The sequence below is a fragment of the Mauremys reevesii genome, linkage group 16 (genome assembly GCF_016161935.1).
Source record: "Mauremys reevesii isolate NIE-2019 linkage group 16, ASM1616193v1, whole genome shotgun sequence".
Lineage (NCBI taxonomy): Eukaryota > Metazoa > Chordata > Testudines > Geoemydidae > Mauremys > Mauremys reevesii.
The window spans coordinates 36395101-36416779 of record NC_052638.1 but is presented as its reverse complement, the minus strand read 5'-3'; the positions used below and the strand labels follow the sequence as shown (position 1 = coordinate 36416779).

Below are 21679 nucleotides of genomic sequence, written 5' to 3'. Positions count from 1 at the left end.
CATGGCTGAGGATGTTAGGGAGATTCCCAAACCTGAGCTGGCTTTTGTAGGTGACAAATCTGAGGAACTGTCACAGATTGAAGTGTCACTAGAGGAGGTTTTGGAATTAATTGATAAACTCAACATTAACAAGTCACCAGGACCAGATGGCATTCACCCAAGAGTTCTGAAAGAACTCAAATGTGAAGTTGTGGAACTATTAACCAAGGTTTGTAACCTGTCCTTTAAATCGGCTTCGGTACCCAATGACTGGAAGTTAGCTAATGTAACGCCAATATTTAAAAAGGGCTCTAGGGGTGATCCTGGCAATTACAGACCGGTAAGTCTAACGTCGGTACCGGGCAAATTAGTTGAAACAATAGTAAAGAATAAAATTGTCAGACACATAGAAAAACATAAACTCTTGAGCAATAGTCAACATGGTTTCTGTAAAGGGAAATCGTGTCTTACTAATCTATTAGAGTTCTTTGAAGAGGTCAACAAACATGTGGACAAGGGGATCCGTAGACATAGTGTACTTAGATTTCCAGAAAGCCTTTGACAAGGTCCTCACCAAAGGCTCTTACGTAAATTAAGCTGTCATGGGATAAAAGGAAGGTCCTTTCATGGATTGAGAACTGGTTAAAGGACAGGGAACAAAGGGTAGGAATTAATGGTAAATTCTCAGAATGGAGAGGGGTAACTAGTGGTGTTCCCCAAGGGTCAGTCCTAGGACCAATCCTATTCAATTTATTCATAAATGATCTGGAGAAAGGGGTAAACAGTGAGGTGGCAAAGTTTGCAGATGACACTAAACTACTCAAGATAGTTAAGACCAAAGCAGATTGTGAAGAACTTCAAAAAGATCTCACAAAACTAAGTGATTGGGCAACAAAATGGCAAATGAAATTTAATGTGGATAAATGTAAAGTAATGCACATTGGAAAAAATAACCCCAACTATACATACAACATGATGGGGGCTAATTTAGCTACAACGAGTCAGGAAAAAGATCTTGGAGTTATCGTGGATAGTTCTCTGAAGATGTCCACGCAGTGTGCAGAGGCGGTCAAAAAAGCAAACAGGATGTTAGGAATAATTAACAAGGGGATAGAGAATAAGACTGAGAATATATTATTGCCCTTATATAAATCCATGGTACGCCCACATCTCGAATACTGTGTACAGATGTGGTCTCTCACCTCAAAAAGATATTCTAGCACTAGAAAAGGTTCAGAAAAGAGCAACTAAAATGATTAGGGGTTTAGAGAGGGTCCCATATGAGGAAAGATTAAAGAGGCTAGGACTCTTCAGTTTGGAAAAGAGGAGACTAAGGGGGGACATGATAGAGGTATATAAAATCATGAGTGATGTTGAGAAAGTGGATAAGGAAAAGTTATTTACTTATTCCCATAATACAAGAACTAGGGGTCACCAAATGAAATTAATGGGCAGCAGGTTTAAAACAAATAAAAGGAAGTTCTTCTTCACGCAGCGCACAGTCAACTTGTGGAACTCCTTACCTGAGGAGGTTGTGAAGGCTAGGACTATAACAATGTTTAAAAGGGGACTGGATAAATTCATGGTGGCTAAGTCCATAAATGGCTATTAGCCAGGATGGGTAAGAATGGTGTCCCTAGCCTCTGTTCGTCAGAGGATGGAGATGGATGGCAGGAGAGAGATCACTTGATCATTGCCTGTTAGGTTCACTCCCTCAGGGGCACCTGGCATTGGCCACTGTCGGTAGACAGATACTGGGCTAGATGGACCTTTGGTCTGACCCGGTACGACCTTTCTTATGTTCTTATGCCACTACTAAAGATACTTATGCAACCATAATTCTGCCCAGTTATTGTGCGTACATAATGAAATATTATCATAAAGCAATCACATTCTATTTTTTCCACAGGATACCTGCCCTATTCAGTGGATTTTCAGAGAGCCCGTTGACAAGGTCCCTCGCCAAAAGCTCTGATGCAAAGTAAGCTTCCACTGGATAAGAGGGAAGGTACTCTCATGGACTGGTAAGTGGTTAAAAGATAGAAAACAAAGGGTAGGTATAAATGGTCAGTTTTCAAAATGAAGAGAGGTAAATAAATAGTGGTGTCCCCCAGGGGTCTGTTCTGGGATCCATCCTATTCAACATATTCATAAATGATCTGGAAAAAGGGGTAAACAGTGAGGTGGCAAGATTTGCAGATAATACAAAATTCTTAAAGATAGTTAAGTCCCAAGCAGACTGAAGAGCTACAAAAGGATCTCTCAAAACTGGGTGACTGGTCAACAAAATGGCAAATGAAATTTAATGTTGATAAAATGCAAAGTAATGCACATTGGAAAGCATAATCCCAACTATACATATAAAATGATGGCGTCTAAGTTAGCTGTTACCACTCAAGAAAGATCTTGGAGTCATTGTGGATAGTTCTCTGAAAATATCCACTCAATGTACAGAAGCAGTCAAAAAAGCTAACAGAATGCTGGGAATAATTAAGAAAGGGATAGATAATAGGACAGAAAATATCATGTTGCCTCTATATGAATCCACGGTACACCCACATCTTGAATACTGTGTGTAGATGTGGTCACCCCATCTCAAAAGAGATATATTGGAATTGGAAAAGATTCAGAAAAGGGCAACAAAAATGATTAGGGGTATGGAACGGCTTCTGTATGAGGAGAGATTAATAAAACCGAGATTTTTCATCTTGGAAAAGAGACGGCTAAGGGGAGATATGATTGAGGTCTATAAAATCATGACTGGTGTAGAGAAAGTAGATAAGGAAGTGTTGTTTATTGCTTCTCATAACACAAGAACTAGGGCTCACCAAATGAAATTAATAGGCAGCAGGTTTAAAACAAATAAAAAGAAGTATTTCTTCATACAATGCACAGTCAGCCTGTGGAACTCCTTGCCACAAGAGGTTGTGAAGGCCAAGACCATAACAGGGTTAAAAAAAGAACTAGATAAATTTATGGAGGGTAGCCAGGATGGGAAGGAATGTTGTCCCTAGCCTCTGTTTGCCAGAAGCTGGGAATGAGCGACAGGGGATGGATCACTTGATGATTACCTATTCTTTTCATTCCCTCTGGGGCACCTGGCACTGGCCACTGTCGGAAGACAGGATACTGGACTAGATGGACCTTTGGTCTGACCCAGTAGGGCCATTCTTATGTTCTTATGAAAAGACAGACTTACTTTGGGGATGAATCAGGTTTGCGTCATGTAGGAAACACCCCTGCCTCATCTGTAGCAGATGCTGGAAGGCGTCTAATGAAGGAGGTAGGGAATTGCAGAAAGACAAAAGGTACAGTCTGATAGTTAAGGTAGCTGAATGCTGTTCTGGAGAACTGGATTCTGTCCCTGCCTCTGCCACGTTGTTGGGTATCCAACTTGATATCCTGGGGTCTGATTTACAGAAGTGCACAATATTCACAGCAGTAACTGAAATCAATGGGAACTGTGCTTTGAACAAATGAAGCACTATATAAATGCTAAGTTATCAGGTCCTAGATTTTTCAAATTGGGCATTCTGAATTCATGGAAATTTCTAACCTTAGTTTCTGTGCCTCAGTTCCTCATCTGCAAAATGGACATAATGCCACTCTCTCATCTCACCAGGGTGTTTAGAAAAAAAATTAATGTTTGACAAGTACTTAGAAACTATAATGTTGAGGACCATAAAAAAAAGGCCCATGAGGCAATTAATGTCTCCAGAGCAGGGTTTGAATAGTGTACAGTGAATAAGTCATGGAGCCATACACTGAACAATACGGATAAAACAAAATATTGCATAGACTGCTCATTAAGTGAACACCATCGAATCTCTGCTTTGAACAAGAAAGCAGTTCTGTGGGGAAAAAAATAGTAGATGACCTTGTAATTAAACACTACCATAATGTATATGCACCCTGGGGCAAATACAGGATGCAAAGGCAATTTTTAAAATCCCAATTTTAACAAAATGCATCTTTCTTTTTAAAAATAAGACTATTTAAAATTAAATTTGATATTATGACAGCCTATGTTGAGGTCTAACATTACTATAACCTATTCATATAATTTAAATTAAATACAAACATTATCTGTTTGCTCTGCTGAAGTTTTAAAGAAAGTTAAACCACTGAATTGGTGGAAGTCACTGGCAAAGCACCTAGAACCAGAGTTTGTGGAAGTGCTAAAACAACTTTAGATTACAGTAGCCTGCTCTGCAGGTACAGAGGGATAATCTTCCTCATTTCAGTTTATTCAACTAGTTCAGTTCAACAACTAGTTCACTCAAAACTGAGAATCCAACTGGAAGTTGAAAAAGCAGGAAAGCTTGTTTTCCTTCTTCCTATTCATCCTATGAATAAAAATAAGGTGTGAGAAGATGAGATCTACCAATTCTAAAATCCTGAAGGATGTGGTGACCAGAAACAGTCCAATTCAGTCATTACACATAATACTTCTTTTATTTAAGTGCGTTAGTTGGTTTTAAATGCAAACATGTTTTGATAAACTTGTTTTTCTCTTATGTACCTAGCACTTTCAAGGTAGTTTTATTTAACTAATAAAAAACTTTAAAATGGCTTAAATAATCGAATAAACTTCTCATCTTATGGTCAGTGCAGTATCTATCTACTGTACATTTACTAATGTGCACTTACAAATGCTTTGTCTAATTTTAAATGGCCCAAATTATGGGGGTTTTATTACTTCCCTTGGGAGAAAATTCCACAGTCTAATAGCAGATCTGGGATTCTTTCTCCCCTAATCATGTAGTGAATGCCTATTTGTTAAACACTGAAAGTCCCATAAACCTAGACAAAACTTTTTGGTCTCTACCATCCCGGACAAGCATGGAGCCCACAGAGTTCTGGGCTATTATCATAAATGTTGCAAATACAGGACACACAATTCTCCTGTGTTTGTAGACCATCAGGAAGTATTTCAACAATTTGGGCTATGAGGATTTCTTCTAGGACAGTTTGCTGAGGGACACAGTGAAAAACAATTCAAGGTTGTTGGTGGCATTCTGGCACAGCTGCAAACGGTGAAGCACCACTTCTGTGTCCGAGAAATGAGCACTGACTCGTGGGAATGCACCATAATGCATGTTTAGGATGACAAGACATAGGTGCATAAATTCCGAATGTGAAAGGCCAAATGCCTGAATCAGTGCCCCGAGCTCGCCCCAACCCTTCAGCACAGAGACACCTTAATAAGAGCTACATTGAAAGTGGAGAAGTGAGTGACAATCACACTCTGGAAGCCTGAAACATCAAATTGCTACCAGTCAGTGGGAAATATTGGAGTTGGAAAATTCACTGTGGGGTCCATTGTCATGTGAGTAGTTAGCAGGAGACGATTAACATGGCTATGCAGAATTGAGACTCTCAGCAATGTGCAAAAAGAACAGGAGTACTTGTGGCACCTTAGAGACTAACAAATTTATTTGAGCATAAGCTTTCGTGGGCTACAGCCCGCTTTTTTGGATGCATAGAATGGAACATATAGTGAGGAGATATATATACACAGAAAGCAGGAAAAGGTGGGAGTTGTCTTACCAACTCTGAGAGGCCAATTAAGAAAGAAAGAAAAAAACTTTTGCAGTGATAATCAAGATAGCCCCGTGCAGACAGTTTGATAAGAAGAGTGAGAATACTTACAAGGGGAGATAGATTCAATGTTTGTAATTGCTCAGCCATTCCCAGTCCCTATTTAAGCCTAAGTTGATTGTATCTAGTTTGCATATCAATTACAGCTCAGCAGTTTCTCCTTGGAGTCTGTTTTTGAAGCTTTTCTGTTGCAAAATTGCCACCCACAGATCTGTCATTGAATGACCAGACAGGTTAAAGTGTTCTCCTACTGGTTTTTGAGTGTTATGATTCCTGATGTCAGATTTGACAGTGGATGGATGTGAGCAATAGGGTTTACAAACAATGGTAAGGCAACAGATAGAATCAGAATATCAGGGTTGGAAGGGACCACAGGAGGTCATCTAGTCCAACCCCCTGCTCAAAGCAGGACCAATCCCCAACTAAATCATCCCAGCCAGGGCTTTGTCAAGCCTGACCTTAAAAACCTCTAAGGAAGGAGATTCCACCACCTCCCTAGGTAACCCATTCCAGTACTTCACCACCGTCCTAGTGAAAACTTTTTTCCTAATATCCAACCTAAACCTCCCCCACTGCAACTTGAGACCATTACTCCTTGTTCTGTCATCTGCTACCACTGAGAACAGATCCATAGAATCATAGATTATTAGGGTTGGAAGGGACCTCAGATCATCTAGTCCAACCCCCTGCTCAAAGCAGGACCAATCCCCAAATCCCTAAATGGCCCCCTCAAGGATTGAGCTCACAACCCTGGGTTTAGCAGGCCAATGCTCAAACCACTGAGCTATCCCTCCATCTTCTTTGGAACCCCCTTTCAGGTAGCTGAAAGCAGGTATCAAATCCCCCCTCATTCTTCTCTTCTGCAGACTAAATAATCCCAGTTCCCTCAGCCTCTCCTCATAAATCATGTGCTCCAGCCCCCTAATCATTTTTATTGCCCTCCGCTGGACTCTTTCTAATTTTTCCACATCCTTCTTGTATTGTGAGGCCCAAAACTGGACACAGTACTCCAGATGAGGCCTCACCAATGCCAAACAGAGGCAGGCTTCAAGCAGGGACACACTTCCCAACCATCAGATTATCACTGGCAATAATAAAATGCCAATAGTGACTCTGGGGGACCCAGCCAACCCCTCTCTCATGAAGCCCTACACTGGTCATCTCAAGAGTACCAAGGAAAGATTCATTTATTAGCTCAGCAGGTGCCGAATGATTGTTCAATGTGCTTTTGGTAAACTGAAGGACCGCTAGCAGTGTTTACTCACTAGACTGGATCTCAGGGAGAAAAATAGACCAGTGGTTATAGCTAGATGTTGCCTCCTGAATAATGTGTGTGAGGCAAAGGAGGGAACACTGCCACTAGGGTGAAAGTGGAGAAGCTGTCTGTGAACTTGGAACAGACAGACACAAGGGGCATTACAAGAGCTCAACATGGAGCTATGCAGTTGAGGGAGGCTTTGGAAGAGCATTTTAACGGTTGGTCACAGTAATGTTCTATGCTGGAGTGTTTTCTGAACCTGGAGCTTTGAGTGCTGCTAAGAATTCTGGGGTGCTTGCTGTACATTTACAAAACTTTTTTTTTTTTTTTTTTTTTATTGCTGGGTGTTTTCCTGAAGCTATGAATTCTGTGGTGCTGTTTCCTTTGACCACTGCTATGCCTTCTGTAATATTTGTTGTGAACTAGTAAGATAATTTGATTCTCCAAAAATAGAACTTTATAGAGTGGAGAAAAGTGCAGAAAAAAATCAATGTGCAAAAAAAAAGCCAACACAGCCAATGTTATACAAGTTTTTAACATAACTGAACATACTGAAAATTTAAAATTAGAGAAAAAGTGGGCACGTGTTCATCTGACTACACAAAGGTAGTCTATTGTGCACCAGTTGTGGTTCTCACAGGTCAGCGTATGTGAAGCTGTGGCTTTCCTTCATGTCCTCCGGAAAGGAGTGGTAGGGATAAGAATGCACCCCATGATCCCATATGTTAAGTTGAGTGGTTGTGGAGCAGCAAGCATGGAGTACTCCAAGAACAGCAGAGGGTGGAGAGTCAAGAATTTTTGGACCTGCAGGCCAAGCAAGGTCTGCAGCAGTTGAGTCTGCTGCCTTAGAAGCCCCATTATGTCCTGGTGCATCTCGCTCTCCTTGTCTTGCTGGGACTCCTAGGTCTTTTTCCTGTCCTGTCTTTCTCCATGCTGTCAGACATACTGGCCCTCCAAGTCCTTAGTTTACAGTTCGATGCAGCACTGGCTTTCAGAGTCTCAAAAGAACACGTCCTCCCTAGTCCTCTTCTTTCTCATCCTCAGGGACAGGTGTTCTGCAGGCATAGAGGGGGCACCCCTCAAGGCAGCCATGCCAGAAGCTGCTGATAAAAACAGACATACGTACCATTGGATTTACAGTCACAAGGGAAAGGGGAAAGTTTCAAAACTCCTTTCCCTTATTTCCATAAACAATTTTAATAAGAAATGCTTATTGACACTTCAGTTTTGGAGCAACTCAACACAGCACCGCTCTCCAGCCTCAGCCATGATGAGTATTTCTCCCAACAGCAAGGGGAAGGATTTTCTATTACATGAAGCTATAAAATTTTGGTCCCTATTGCATGGGTATGAGTATAGGGCAATGGCACTGAATACTGGTACTGTTTTTCATAGGTGGTGGTGATTTTAGCTGATCTCCCACTCCCGAGGGTGACAAAGGCACATAGAACACAGCCGCTACTGGCATCCCAAAGCTGCCAGCCAAACACTGCAGAGTGGTGTGGGAAACTTTCCTACTGAGGAGGAAGAAATAAGGTAGACATTCCTAGTAATCTTTGGGGAAAAAATGCAAAACATCTACATGAAAGTTTAATCAAGATCTCTCAAGAGATAAAAAGAATATCTCTATGTACATAACCAGCTTCACATTCCCCTAGCCCTAACTCACTCAAAAGGGAAATGAAAAACAGATGCCACCTCTGCTTCTGTTTGTGGTTCCTCTACCTCTTCTTATAGAAGTAAAAGAACTTGATGGATGGGCACCATCTTTACATTTAAATACTACAAGGAAAAATGCATGCACAGAATTACCAGAGTTCCTTTCCCTTTCATCAGGCTCATTTGCACCTGCCCGGCAGGACTGGCTAATCTGTGGAGGAGTCGCAAATAGGTCTTGGCTTGTTGCATGGCTGGAGTCCCCCAACGCATCTTCTCCCACCTCAGCCCTGGCTGTTAATGGCAGGAGTCTCTGTCTCAGGGTCTTCCAACATATCCACAGTGCTCTGCAGGGTGCAACTGGAGTCTCTGCCAAGTATGACATGCAGTTCCTTATAGAAGTGGCAGGCCTGCAGCACAGCACAAGAGCTACGTGGAATCGTGACAAAACTCCTTTGCCTTCACACAACATTGCTGCTGATTCCTGTCATACCCCTTTGCCTGCATTCCCTGTACAACCTGCTTGTAGATGTCAATGTTTCTATGGCTGGGCTGTAGCTGTGCTTGGCACAGCCTCTTTTCCTCACAGTTCCAGGAGCGTAGACACGGCCTGAGTACATGGCTGGGCAGTTGCATGCAAAAAGGTGAGCTGCTAGGTGTGCTCAGCAAGGAGAGCAATCATGAAAAAGCATTTCAAAAACACACAAGGAACTTAAAGAGGGAGCAATTTCCAGTCTCTAGCCCCTAGGCAGCTGAGTTTAAAAATGTGATCAGAATGATCACTATCACAGGGAATGGGGCATGGTGGGACATCTGCTGGAGGACAGGTAGGGGTCGACAGGTTATGCAGCATCTATACTTTCACTGTGTCAACCTCAGTAGGTTGACCATGGCTCTATGCCATTCAGGAAGGTGGTTTTACTTGCTGTAAAAGGCCTCTTACATCAGCCAGAGAAATTTGAGCGTAGACACATGCACAAATAGACTGACACAAAGTGACTTATGTCTACCTAACACTGTAGTGCAGAAGGCCTAACTATTTTGTAACTTTTGGCATATTAAACTCTTCCTTTGTTTTTCTTATAGCAATTTATTTGTCCTGAGATCTTTCTAGTCCCTTTTGCACATTCCAATAAGAATATAAAAGAGTGGAGAAGACTAGATTTTGGAAATGAGACAACTCAGATTATCATGCTCATCAAGTTTAACTTCTTTTCCTTTCCTCTGAAACTAAATGAACTTACTATGATGGTGAACTCTAAAATGCTATTAGTGGTAAAATAGCCACAATGCTCCAAAACCATAAATCAGATTTCTGGAGATTTTAATCTTACTATTGTGAAGTCAGCACAGTCCTCACTTAGCCACAATACATATTAGCCAGCACATTAATGGAATACAGTACTGGTGTGACTAGTGTTTTCTCCTATGGTTTCAAATCCACTTTAAAAAAAAAACTAGTAAAACTAGAAAATCTGCAGATATTTCATAAGCAGCAGTACAAGAATCACTCACATTGTTACTTACACAACACTAGTTCAAGTAGTTGGAGAATACTAACTAAACCAGTGGTTCTCAAACTATTGTACTGGTGACTCCTTTCACATAGCAAGCCTCTGAGTGCGACCCCCCCCATATAAATTAAAAACAATTGTTTATATATTTAACACTGTTATAAATGCCGGAGGAAAAGCGGGGTTTGGTGTGGAGGCGGAGAGCTCACAACCCTCTATGTAATAACCTTGCGATCCCCTGAGGGGTCCCAACCCCCAGTTTGAGAACCCCTGAACTCAACTAACAAGGCTTCAGTGAATAAGAATTTTTTTTCTGATTTCATGCTTGCCAACAATCAGTATGTCTCACTTTTGATTGCTCCTGAAGTATATGGGATGTGTCAAACCTTGTGCTTAAACTGATTTTAGAAGAGTTATTTTCTGGCCTTCATGAGATGAGAAAATGCCCACAATTAATATACAACCTAACATTTTAAACAGTGGCTATCATGCAAAAAGTCATTATGAAGCACTATCAAACAATGTACAAAGCATGGTGTGCAAAGTCTTGCTTAAACACTTGTGGCTCCAAACTGTTGCTGCAACTTGTGCAATAAATTGATCACACTGAAGTCTTCCCAGACAATCAAGATACTCCCAAGCTGTGGTCTGTGGAGCACTTGCTGGTGGCCCACAGAAAGCCAAGTGACATATACTGCTGGCTCTTTTTCCAGCTGTTAAACTGGCACAAGATACAGCTTGTGATATACTTTCCTAATAATACTTCTCCATGTCGGCAACTGTTGTAGTAGCCACCAGATATTATGCCATCATGAGCCAAAGGGGATGTCATCCACAGAAATATAAAGGAACAGGAGACCGATGAAACTATCTCTGTATTGAAATGTGGGCCACACAAGCAAAGAGGTCAGTCTGACAACCTCAGCTCTGATCACAAACTGTCGTCCCTGGTCACACTTGGGTTGGAAGAGATAGGCAAGGCCAAGCTGGCTGACTGGAAGGTTGGAGAGTGTGTTGTCGGCACCACGTAATCCATTCTGATTGCTAGTCCACTCAGAGGTGATGAAAAATAAAACCTCAGTGTGCTTTAAATTGTACTTGTGCACTGTTTAAGAAAGATATAGAACATGAAAAAAGTAAGAATAGGCATTGTGACAGCTACAGCCCAAAGAAGGCTTTTGATGGAAACTACATGAAGTGAAAACCAATTGAAAGAATACTTTCAGAATAACTTAATCAGCACTCTCCACTACACTGCTTTCATGGCTGATATCAGTAACAATCCTGTGGAACTTTTATTCTGCAGCTAAAGTCAGACCCCAGCAATGACAATAATAACCCTTTATGGCCTCTATACAATAACCACAAGTACTAATCATGATAACATGTTCATTATCTTTACCCTACTAACAAAGCAAACTTGGGGGGAGTAGGCTCTTAGCAACATTAAGGTATCTCAGGTTGGTAAGCTCTTCTTTTGGAGGTGCCTTAGATAGGCAGCTCCCTAGCAAAGTTGGATTATTAAGTAGCAGAGGTGACCACCATAATCCAATTTTGTTTGTGAATAGAACACAAACTTGCCAAGAAAGAGAATGGGAGTTGGGTGACTAAGCAAATTTTACTCTTACAGTTTTACTTTTTATATTTTGAAACTGGACTATTCCTCTCCATTCTTGCATGGTTTTATTATGTACTTTATTTTGTTGTTGCTGTTGCTTTTAATCCCAAGAAGTTGTCAGTAAAATTAGTTCTTCCCTACTAAAACACAAATATAAAAATATGTTTAAATGATCATGTAAATAATTAATATTTATTTTCTGTCTTAAGCGCTATTCCTCAAGGGTGGATGGGCACAACAAATTTAAATGAGCTATAACTTTCATTTGATTTTCAATACACCTTACATTAGGATTTTATACTTCAATGAATAGTAATAGATAACACACCAGAAATTCAAAAAGCAATGCATTACATTTTTTTTGGAGGAGACAAGGCGTGAGAGGGAGTGACGATTTCCATTCTACTGGGGCATCATTTCTCACTTTCTTTTACTACCAGTCCAATTAGACACCACTACTAGAGGCAGCATGGTCCAGTGGACAGGGCACTGGATGGGGACTCAAAGAGATCCAGATTCTATCCCCAATTCAGCCATTAACCTGCTATACTACAAGTCACTTTACCACTATATGCCTTTGTTTCCGCCCTCCCTTTGTCCAGCTCATCTATTCAGATCGTAATTTTTTTAAGTTGGGCACTGTCTTTTACTAGGCTACAGTGCCTATTTTAGTTGAAGCCTATAAGAGCTACTATAAAACAAATATCATTAGGCAGGCAGCTGAAACAAATCCAACCTCCATCTTAAAATTAAGCAATTCATTTTTCCTCCCTCTCTTCACTCCACCCCATGCCCTTTCTGGAATAATCTGGCACTTTTACACCATGCAGAAATTTACAAACACCTCTCTTCCCTTTGTTTGCATTCTGCTCCCATTACCTCCTGCCTCGCAAGACTGGAAGGGAGGCTGGCTCTGAAACTGTTCCCGTATTCCAGACCTGTACTGGACCAGGCAATTGGTCAAAAAACAATTGAGGGCAGAAGAAAAATGTGCTTGTGTAGCAAGAATTCAATCCTGCAGTACAGGATCTATGCCTCAGGGGCAAAAGAAAATGTGGGGGCTTTAAAAACAAAAGTGTAAGTTTCTGGTGACCACATACTGAATTAGAAGCCTTGAATAAGTTTGTATTAGTATTTTGTTAAACTGTTAAAAATAAAAGCATGATGTGGATAAGCAATCTTTTAAGTTTCACAATATGTAAAGATCAATGCTCTGCCTATGGCAGAACAGTAAAATACACATCATGGTAACAATGGACTTTTTTCAATAGATATTGCTTTGGATTGAAAATTGTTTCTCTGCAGACATCAAAACAACCACCAGGAGTTATCAACACCATGATTTTCACCACAAATAAGTTCTGTTTTTCTGTGTGTGAAGGATGTACAGCTTTTTTTACTTCTAATATGGATTTTAATAATGCTGGTAAATCCATGACAAATATGTAGCTTTCAATGGGAAAAGAACTGAGAGTTAAGAGGACATGCCCTGACTTTGTGAAATTACTGCAGTAAATTGTAAGTGATGTATGAAATGAAAAATCCTTTCCACTGCACTCAGGGAATACAGATCGCACTGCACTGTTACTGTGGTTCTAGGATATTTAGCCCAGTTCCAACAAAACAATACCCTAAAAAGCATCTACCATGAACACTATTATTGGAGGGAAATCAATTTTTAATACGTTTTTTAAAATGTTTCCCCACACATTATCTGTAGGGGAAGCTTGGAAACTATAATTTTTTATACCGAGAGCTTTCCTATAACATTCTTCTCCTCCCTCTTTTTGAAGACCTCCAGATCCTCTTCCCCACTTTAAAAGAATTTAAACATTAAATACACTTTTGGTACTTTTTTCCCCCTTATCCAAAGTGATAATGTTGCCCTAGCTTCATGATGTGCTGTACACGAAGATCACAACAATCCATTCAAATGAATTACCCAAATATTCAAACTAGTGGCAGCAGACAGAGGTGCACAGGTAACAAGATACAACAGTGAACTGCAGACTGGCAATCCTTTTAAAGTTTATTATCTGAATTCCAAAATAGTTGGGCCAATCCCCACTTATCAAAATAAATGATAGCTACAGAATAGAAAACTATTATTGATTCCCAGTTAATTAAATTTTAACAGTGCATATTAATTATGACAATGATTCCACAACCTCCTTAGATTATAAACTATATGGAACAAAACACGTCTTATGTTTCATTTACAAAGCCCATGTAAATTTACATCACTGCTTACATGATTAATAACTACAACCAGTGTCACTTTCACAGAATGTTAAACATTTATTTCAATTTCTCCTACACTAAAAAATAAAAATCCACAGTAGGCTCTGGGCATCCTTGACAATCTCTTAAAAATGCATTCCTGAAAACACAATACACAACAGTATAAACAGAATTTTAATAAGCCCCTCCAAGACAATCTTACCCATCTCCATATAAGCAAGGGAGAAAAAGAGAGGCCTTCCAGCATGCTCCAAAGGTTAACAAACTTGGGCTATTTCAAGCCCCAGAGAAGTAGAGAACTCCGAAATACAATGGTGTTCTTAGGATCAGATGCAAATAAACTAGGTATTAAGACTGCTGAATCTAATAATCAAACACACACTGCTGTTCTTCATTAGCGCAATAACTCTTAACTAATTTTAACAAACAAGTCTATAGAGTTAAACTTTGAACACATTAACAATAACTTTGATTTGTACAAAGTTATATCTTTTAAGTAATCTAAACCAGTATAATCCTATTATACTATTTAGACAAAAAGGGGGGGGGAGGGAGAAAGGTTCTACCCCTTCTCTCCTTCCTTCGCCCACCCCAGAAAACACTGACCCATCACTGGTAATATCACCCAAAAGGTCTGTACAGTCCTATTCACTAAAATAGGAAACTAATAATTACACAGAACAGAAATAGGGATTTCTAATCCTAATTTAAAATGTATCAAATATGCCATGAGGTTTTTCTACTATGAAGTACCTTTGTTCTGTACAATGTTCCTTAATCCTAAATTGTATGTTAAATGGTCACAAATAAAGCACTTCCACTAAGAAGAAAAACTGCAGTTCTAGCATGTGTAATTCTTTGTAAATGAACATCTACATTGCTGAAATGGCATTAAAGTGACAAATGACTATAATCCAATGGCCCAAGGCCAGCAAGTTCTATTACAAACAGATTTGTCTGTTTTGTATGACACAGCATGCTGCACATGTATCACAACAAATAGAAACTGAACAGCATACTTTATCTATATGCAAAAGCATCACTTTCTCCCCTCTTCAACTGTAGAACTACTTTTAATCGTTACATGAAAGGAGGTAGCAGTGTGTCTAAGCAACAAACAGGCTCCCTAAACTGACACTACAAAAATCATTAAATAAGCAAACTGCAGTAGCAATTCTAAAAAAAGGTCTCTGAACCAGTACTGTAGTCTAGAATTTTTTTTGGAAGGGGGGCCAAGCAGACTGAAAAAGTTACAAATTTTCCTTCTAGGTACTTGTGTGGCACTAAATTAATCTTGTCAAAGAACAAATAAGCAAGAAATGATTCATCCCACTTTTGTATCCCTTTCCCCATTTAATTTGTTTTCACAAGGTTTATGCATGAAGTTTGTCATATAACTAATTCCACCTAAAAGATAAAAGAAAATAAACAGCTAGGAACTGTTCTTAGCATTCATGACTAGCACTGTGTATTAATACTTCCAATAAAGAAACTTCCAACATTTGCTGAAGAATGAAAATGGTTTTATTTTAAGAGTAGGATTTTTTTAAGCTTTCTTAATGTAATATAGTTTCAAACACAGCTAATATTAAAACAAAGCTTAATACCTGTAATGGGACTCAAGCAGTGATGCAACAGGTTTATTTCAAGTTCTGTCTTTGAAGAGAGAAAAAAAACCTAACAGATTTTAAATGTGCTCAGATGTACACACCCATAAGTATAGTAGAGTGATAGGAGTGTTTAAGTGTCTGATTAAAATGATTATGAAACAGCTTCATTAAATAAAAAGCCAAAAGTAAAGAGTATATTTGAATTATATTGGAATATTCTGAAATGCATTTTGTACAGCACGTTGTCAAAACTGTCATTTCAAGATACTCCTTTCAAAATGTCATGTACTATCACTTCAACAGAAATAAAAATACAGTAAACATGGAATTAAAGCCCACTGTATTCACTTTCTCCACTCCATTAAAGTTAAACTCTCTGGATGATATTGCTCTAGTGAAAACAGACTTCATGTTTCATGGATCCCAAAACAGTCATAGAGAAGCAGAATAACTTTTCCTTGGAGACAAATATTTCTCAATCAAGATAAATAAATTTAGTTCATAGTCACATGGAAAAATAAATGCTTTATACCTTTACTGGGTCTCTTCATAGAATATCAGGGTTGGAAGGGACCTCAGGAGGTCATCTAGCCCAACCCACCTGCTCAAAGCAAGACCAATCCCCAGACAGATTTTTGCCCCCAGCCCTAAATGGCCCCCTCAAGGATTGAACTCACAACCCTGGGTTTAGCAGGCCAATGCTCAAACCACTGATGGCATGCACATAATGTGTTAATAAATTAGCAATGTGGTATAGTCTCATACTAATAGACAAGTCATATCAAAACATACTCTCACTCCATTTCACTCTAATATTCTCATCTTAAATTTAAAAAAAAAAAAACAAAAAAAAATCACATCTACATCTAAAATTGCATTTCCACACACAAAAATACACACCACAAGTATGTAAAGAACTTTTTTCTCTTCAGGTTCCCCTTTTGGGAACTGCAGTCCTGAGAATGCATTAATAGATTTCTTTTCTCCCAAATAATATTCTCTTCCTACTTTAGCATTTAAAGCATGCTTTCCTACAATACTATCAATCACTGGCACCTACAGTGATGCCAGAAGAAAAACAATATGCAGAACTGGATTATAACAGCACATAGTCTCTTTTTTTTAAATTTTCGCTTAAATCTCTGACCATCTTCAGGAATAATGTGAGTTATAGTGAATAAACAAATATCAGCACATGACAATTGTAAAGTGCCAAGATGATTGATTTAAAAAAAAATCTGCAAGTTCATTTTCTGAAGGATACACAAACTTCAGTCCTGATCCTGTAAAGACTTACATACTTCACTTTATCTACAGAATAGTCGCACTAACAGTGGTACTACCCACAGTTAGTTAATCGGCCTTGAAGATACTGTGAAAAGTGTATATTAGAAAAAGAGCAAAGTTGCATGTATAATCCTCTTTAACTGCTACAACATAAATGTAAGTTATCAGTTGTGTGCTTTTTCGTTGCAGAAAAAAGATAGACTTAATGAACTAAGCATCAATACAAAAAATGTCTGTCATTCTCCATCAAGAAAGTCTGAATATCTGTCTTTTGCACTACATCTGGATAATAATCACACAAAATACTGCTTATTTTACTCACTTGGGGATGGGGTAGAAGGGAGTCCAAAAAACTTCAAAGCTTAACTTTGAGTTTCTCTCAATTTTCATTATGGTTGGTGTTGTATTCTGTCTGTTCAAGATCATATACTGATCACTTGAGAAACAAAACCACATTAATTCCCATAGACTGCTTACAGTGGAAGTTAAAGGTAAGAAACTCTGTAACCATTATGTTTTATTATAAACATTAAAACCAAGTAAACAGGCCACACAAACTAATTGCCTCCAGCACTCAAGTGTTGTCAAAAACAGCTCTCTCAAAAATCAAGCCTGACAAGTACACCTCAGTAGTTTTGATCAAGTATACTCTTGGTTTAAAAAAAACAGCCATCATCATTAATGCACTACTTTTACTATATATAAACACTTTGACGAATGACTTTCAGAAAAATATGCTACACAACTAATGCATTATCACGTTGCTCTAGACACTCATTTTCTGAAAATATTTTTTTCAACTAGTAAAACAGCATATTATTATTATTTGTATTGTGCCTAATCTGATCAAGCATAAAACTTTGTTTTTTAAAATACATATCTGCCAATGCAGCATATTTATTCCCCACTACTTTGGGAACAAAACTTGCACACACAAAGAAATTGTCCCATTCAATCATTTGCTTTTTTTACATACTGGAGATTGGACCAAAGAATCAAGCCTCATGTGCTAACTTTACTTCAAATTCTAACTTTCATGCAAAAGCTCCTAGGAATGCAGGATTTTTATTCCATGTATAGATATTTTAGTTGGTTTATTACACACACATCCCAAATGCAGGATTTGTATTCCCTGCACTGATACCTTGGTTGGTTGATCTCACACACACACGCGCGCGCGGATTTTCACACACATCGCAGCGCATGTTAATCTCGTTACTCAGCCCTTTGCAGCATCACGCGCTAAGGTTTGTTTGGGAAGAGGGGAAAACCCAAATTAATCCCCAAACTCCTTATTCCCTTCCCATTACAGACTCACTTCCCCTCCGCCCCAGAAAGCCCATCTGCCCTCCCCCACGCAAAGGCTTGGAGGGAGGCGGAATCTCAACATCCCGCAAAGGACACCCAGGAGGCCGCCCCTTCCCCGCACCAACCCGCAGGGAAACCCCGGCGATTAAGGGCCAGGATCCCTTCCCCGCACCAGGGGCTGCCGGGAGGGAGGCGCTGCCGCCCCCCCCGCGGGGGCTCAGGGCCCGCCGGGCCCCTGAGGAGATTCAATGAGGCTGCAGAATCACCCTGGGCCTAGTCCCGGGCAGCGTGCTTCCCCCGGGGGGGCGGGGCGCAGCAGCCCCCCAGGGCCGGGCACGGCTCCCCCGCCACCCCCCGCCCGGGGGGGCCCGCGCGGGGCAGTACCTGGGCGCTGTTTAAGGCCATGGCGCCCCCGCTTCAATGGGGAGCTCGGCGTCCGCTCGGCTCCTCACGCTGCTGCCCCCGCCGCCGCCATCTTCTCTCTCGCGCACACACACCACCGGGCGGGCAGGCGGTCACCAGGGCGCCTGCGCGCAGCTCGCCCCGCCGGCAGGGGGAAGGGCTCTGCGCCTGCGCGCAGCCCGGGAGGGGGTGAAAGGGGTGGGGCCTGCAGAGTAGCTGAGCCCGCGGGAGATGGGGGTGTGAGTGGGTGAGGGATGGAGCGGGGGAGAGATGGGGCCGGCCTGGGGGCCTAGGCGGCCATTGACTGTAAGGGATCCAGCCTGATCCGTCTCCCTCTGAGGGGGGGCGGGATGGCTACACAGAGAGTCCCCCCCACCCCCTGGGGGTGAAACTGGGCTGCAACAAAGACACACACACACACACACACCCATCCCAAGTGCACGTTAATGCCAACAGAGCTGATGCTCTGCCCTTTAAGCTTCATACATGTCAGCACTTGGGCTGCCCTGAGGTACAGGTGCACAGTCCCAGCTGGCCACTGGAGATCTGTCCCTTCCTGTAGTTGTCACATGTTCCACCGCTGGGAGAATTCTGCTTGGGTCAGGCTGACAGCCTTCTGCAAGGTTGCTGGCAGTGGCAAGATGTTTGTGGGTCTTAAGTTCTAGCCCAGGTCCCAGGAAGTGTCACCTCACGGCAGCCGCCTTTCATTCAGTTGTATCACCCAGGTGATGGGAACTGTTTGCCCAGTTGGAAAAACTCAGAAAGATGATGTTTCTATTAACCACAAACTACCAATATAGACAAGCCATTTATGCACGGTATAAAATCAGTTCCTCAGTGAAAGCAATATATCTTCAATGTGTTAATAAAGAACACACACAATGTGTGTTCATAATGGCAGTACAAAAGGTTGCCTCCAAGAAATTTAAGTCTTTATACTTTGGTATGTGACCGTTACCACTGCTGCAACCTACCAATGTTTTTAGCTTTGACTTTACTGGTCAGACAGTTCATGTCTAAAGCTTCCCCACCCCAAATACACGTCTTTTAAAATGTTTCAGAAAGAGTCACATCATCTACTTCCCTTCTCAATGTTTTCCATGCTGGGACCCTCCGCTAATTTAGTAACATGGGACAGGCAGAGTGGTCACAACCTCCATTATTGCCAACACTTCAGTTTTATTGAAAATCTTTTGCTTAAATTCCCAGCTCATAAAGTCATGTTATTACTTGAGAATCTCAGCTTTATTAACAAAATAAAAAGAAAGGTAAGTTTCTAAACTTCATGTCACAGTGAAAAGTTTGAAAATATGGGACCCTAAAGCCTCAAACATCAGAAAGGAAATTAAAACAACTCAAAATTTGTATTTGACAAAAATCTCAAATATTTAGGACAATTTCATGATGTCAAGGGAGCTGATTCATGCTTTTTGAATGCCTGTGGTTGGCAATACTTCAACCTCCAGGTTGAGAGTCCACAATATACTTCACTAATTAGTCCATCAGTGTGATATGTTTATTTTGCTCTATATTTGTTCTTTTTTAAAAAAAATCTTACTGTACCCTACAAAGGCACAGCTGGAGTTAGAGTCTGATGGTCAAAAAAACCCTATGAATGTCTTGCTATGATCAAATCTATGATTGTTTTTCAGAGAAAAGGCAATAATTTTTTGAGGGGGGGTTGAGGGGAGGCCTAAGAAAAATATAAGGGGGTGTAATGAAAGGAAAGGAGACATTCATGTTGGTCTTTTCTTCTTCCTACAGATTATTAATTTTGAGTGAGCTCACCCAATTCTCTTCCAGCTGAAATTAAAAAAAAAAAAATCCCAATCAAAAATAAATCTGCCCTTTTTTACCTGAATAGAAGTCTGTATCAAGCATGGAAATATCTGACTCTTAGGAAGGTTTGTGATTTTGCTTTAAGCTAAAGCTTTTTTTTAAGGAGGTCACTGCAAATAAAAAGTGTTCCTCATCCACTCTGCTTTTGGTAACAGGGTTTACCCCAATCTATTTAAGGTGAAGTTGCACTCAAGGCATTTGCTAACATATTGGCATTTTCAATGCTAGGAAATCTCACAGCTTAATTTCTTAGGCCATGTCTACACTAGCAAACATACAGCGACACAGCTGTACTGATGCAGCTGTGCCGTTGTAAGATCACTTGTGTAGCCGCTCTATGCCAACAAAAGAGAGCTCTCCTGTCGACATAATAAAACCACCTAAACAAGCGGCAGTAGCTATGTCGGCAGGAGAAGCTCTCCCGCCAACATAGCACTGTGCACATGAGTGCTTATGCTGGCAAAACTTATGTTGCTCATAGGGGTGTTTTTTCACAACATAAGTGGCAGTGTAGACATGGCCTTACTAAATAATTGTTCTGGGGTGTTTTTTCTGTCACACACCCTGTCTCCACCACACCCTCTCTTGTTTCTGGGAAGCGTAGCTCTTCTTTCCCAAACTGAGAGAAGCAGAAGTATTAAAATCTTAACAAAATAGCTGTTATTGTTTTGGGCATTACATATGATAAAATAAAACACCAATGGGTGTTTAGTTTACAAAGAGAATTATGGACTACAACCCACAGGAAACTCATCTAGTTGAAGGCAGGATTCACTTCAGCATAGAGTACTGCCCCTGATAAACTGCTAGTATTTGTTAAGAAAAGGCTGAGTGTATAGTGTTCTACAGTAGGGTGCCACCCACATGAACTTTGAATAATGAATTAAAATCAGTTGTTGATGGGAGAAAATTGGGGTGTGGCTAAAAAAAAGGTGATGCAAGATGCAAAGGAGTCAGAACTGAACTCTGGCCTTTAAAACATTGTAGTAAGCTGATTTTGTGGGAAAGAGTGGGATATTTATAACAAAAGTAATGTTTGTAACTAGAGACACTCCTGCAGTGTTCTAGATGTGTGCAGTTCAAAACCTTGTGAAACCATAGTCAGAGGTTAAATCTTACAGCAAGAATATAGAAGATTACTTTGACTGACACCAATTCCTGGTAGGCTAATGGAGACCACGTCTAACCAAGTCTAATTCACTAATTCAGGATGCCCATGTTGGGTGGGATCCACAAAGGTACTTCAGTGTTGCAACACTGAACCTCACAGACCCTACCTTTTAGGCACCTAGAACATCATAGGAACAACATAGAGATCCACAATACCAAATTAGGTGCTTAGGCTCCCTATACAATGAACACGGAT

The 21679-nt window shown here is 40.5% G+C and overlaps 1 protein-coding gene across 6 annotated transcripts in view; it reads right to left on the bottom strand.

Annotated features, from left to right (window-relative positions):
* USP10 (ubiquitin specific peptidase 10) overlaps positions 1-18607 on the bottom strand; it is a 71201-nt gene extending 52594 nt beyond the window's left edge. For 3 of the 6 annotated variants that reach the window (XM_039503330.1, XM_039503329.1, XM_039503332.1), the window contains exon 1: positions 18457-18607. In XM_039503330.1, coding sequence (XP_039359264.1) covers positions 18457-18477 — 21 coding nt within the window. In that variant the 5' untranslated portion in view covers positions 18478-18607. The remainder of the gene's footprint in view (positions 1-18456) is intronic. The other 3 variants (XM_039503328.1, XM_039503333.1, XM_039503334.1) reach the window with 1 other exon arrangement.
* Positions 18608-21679: the final 3072 nt, after the last annotated feature.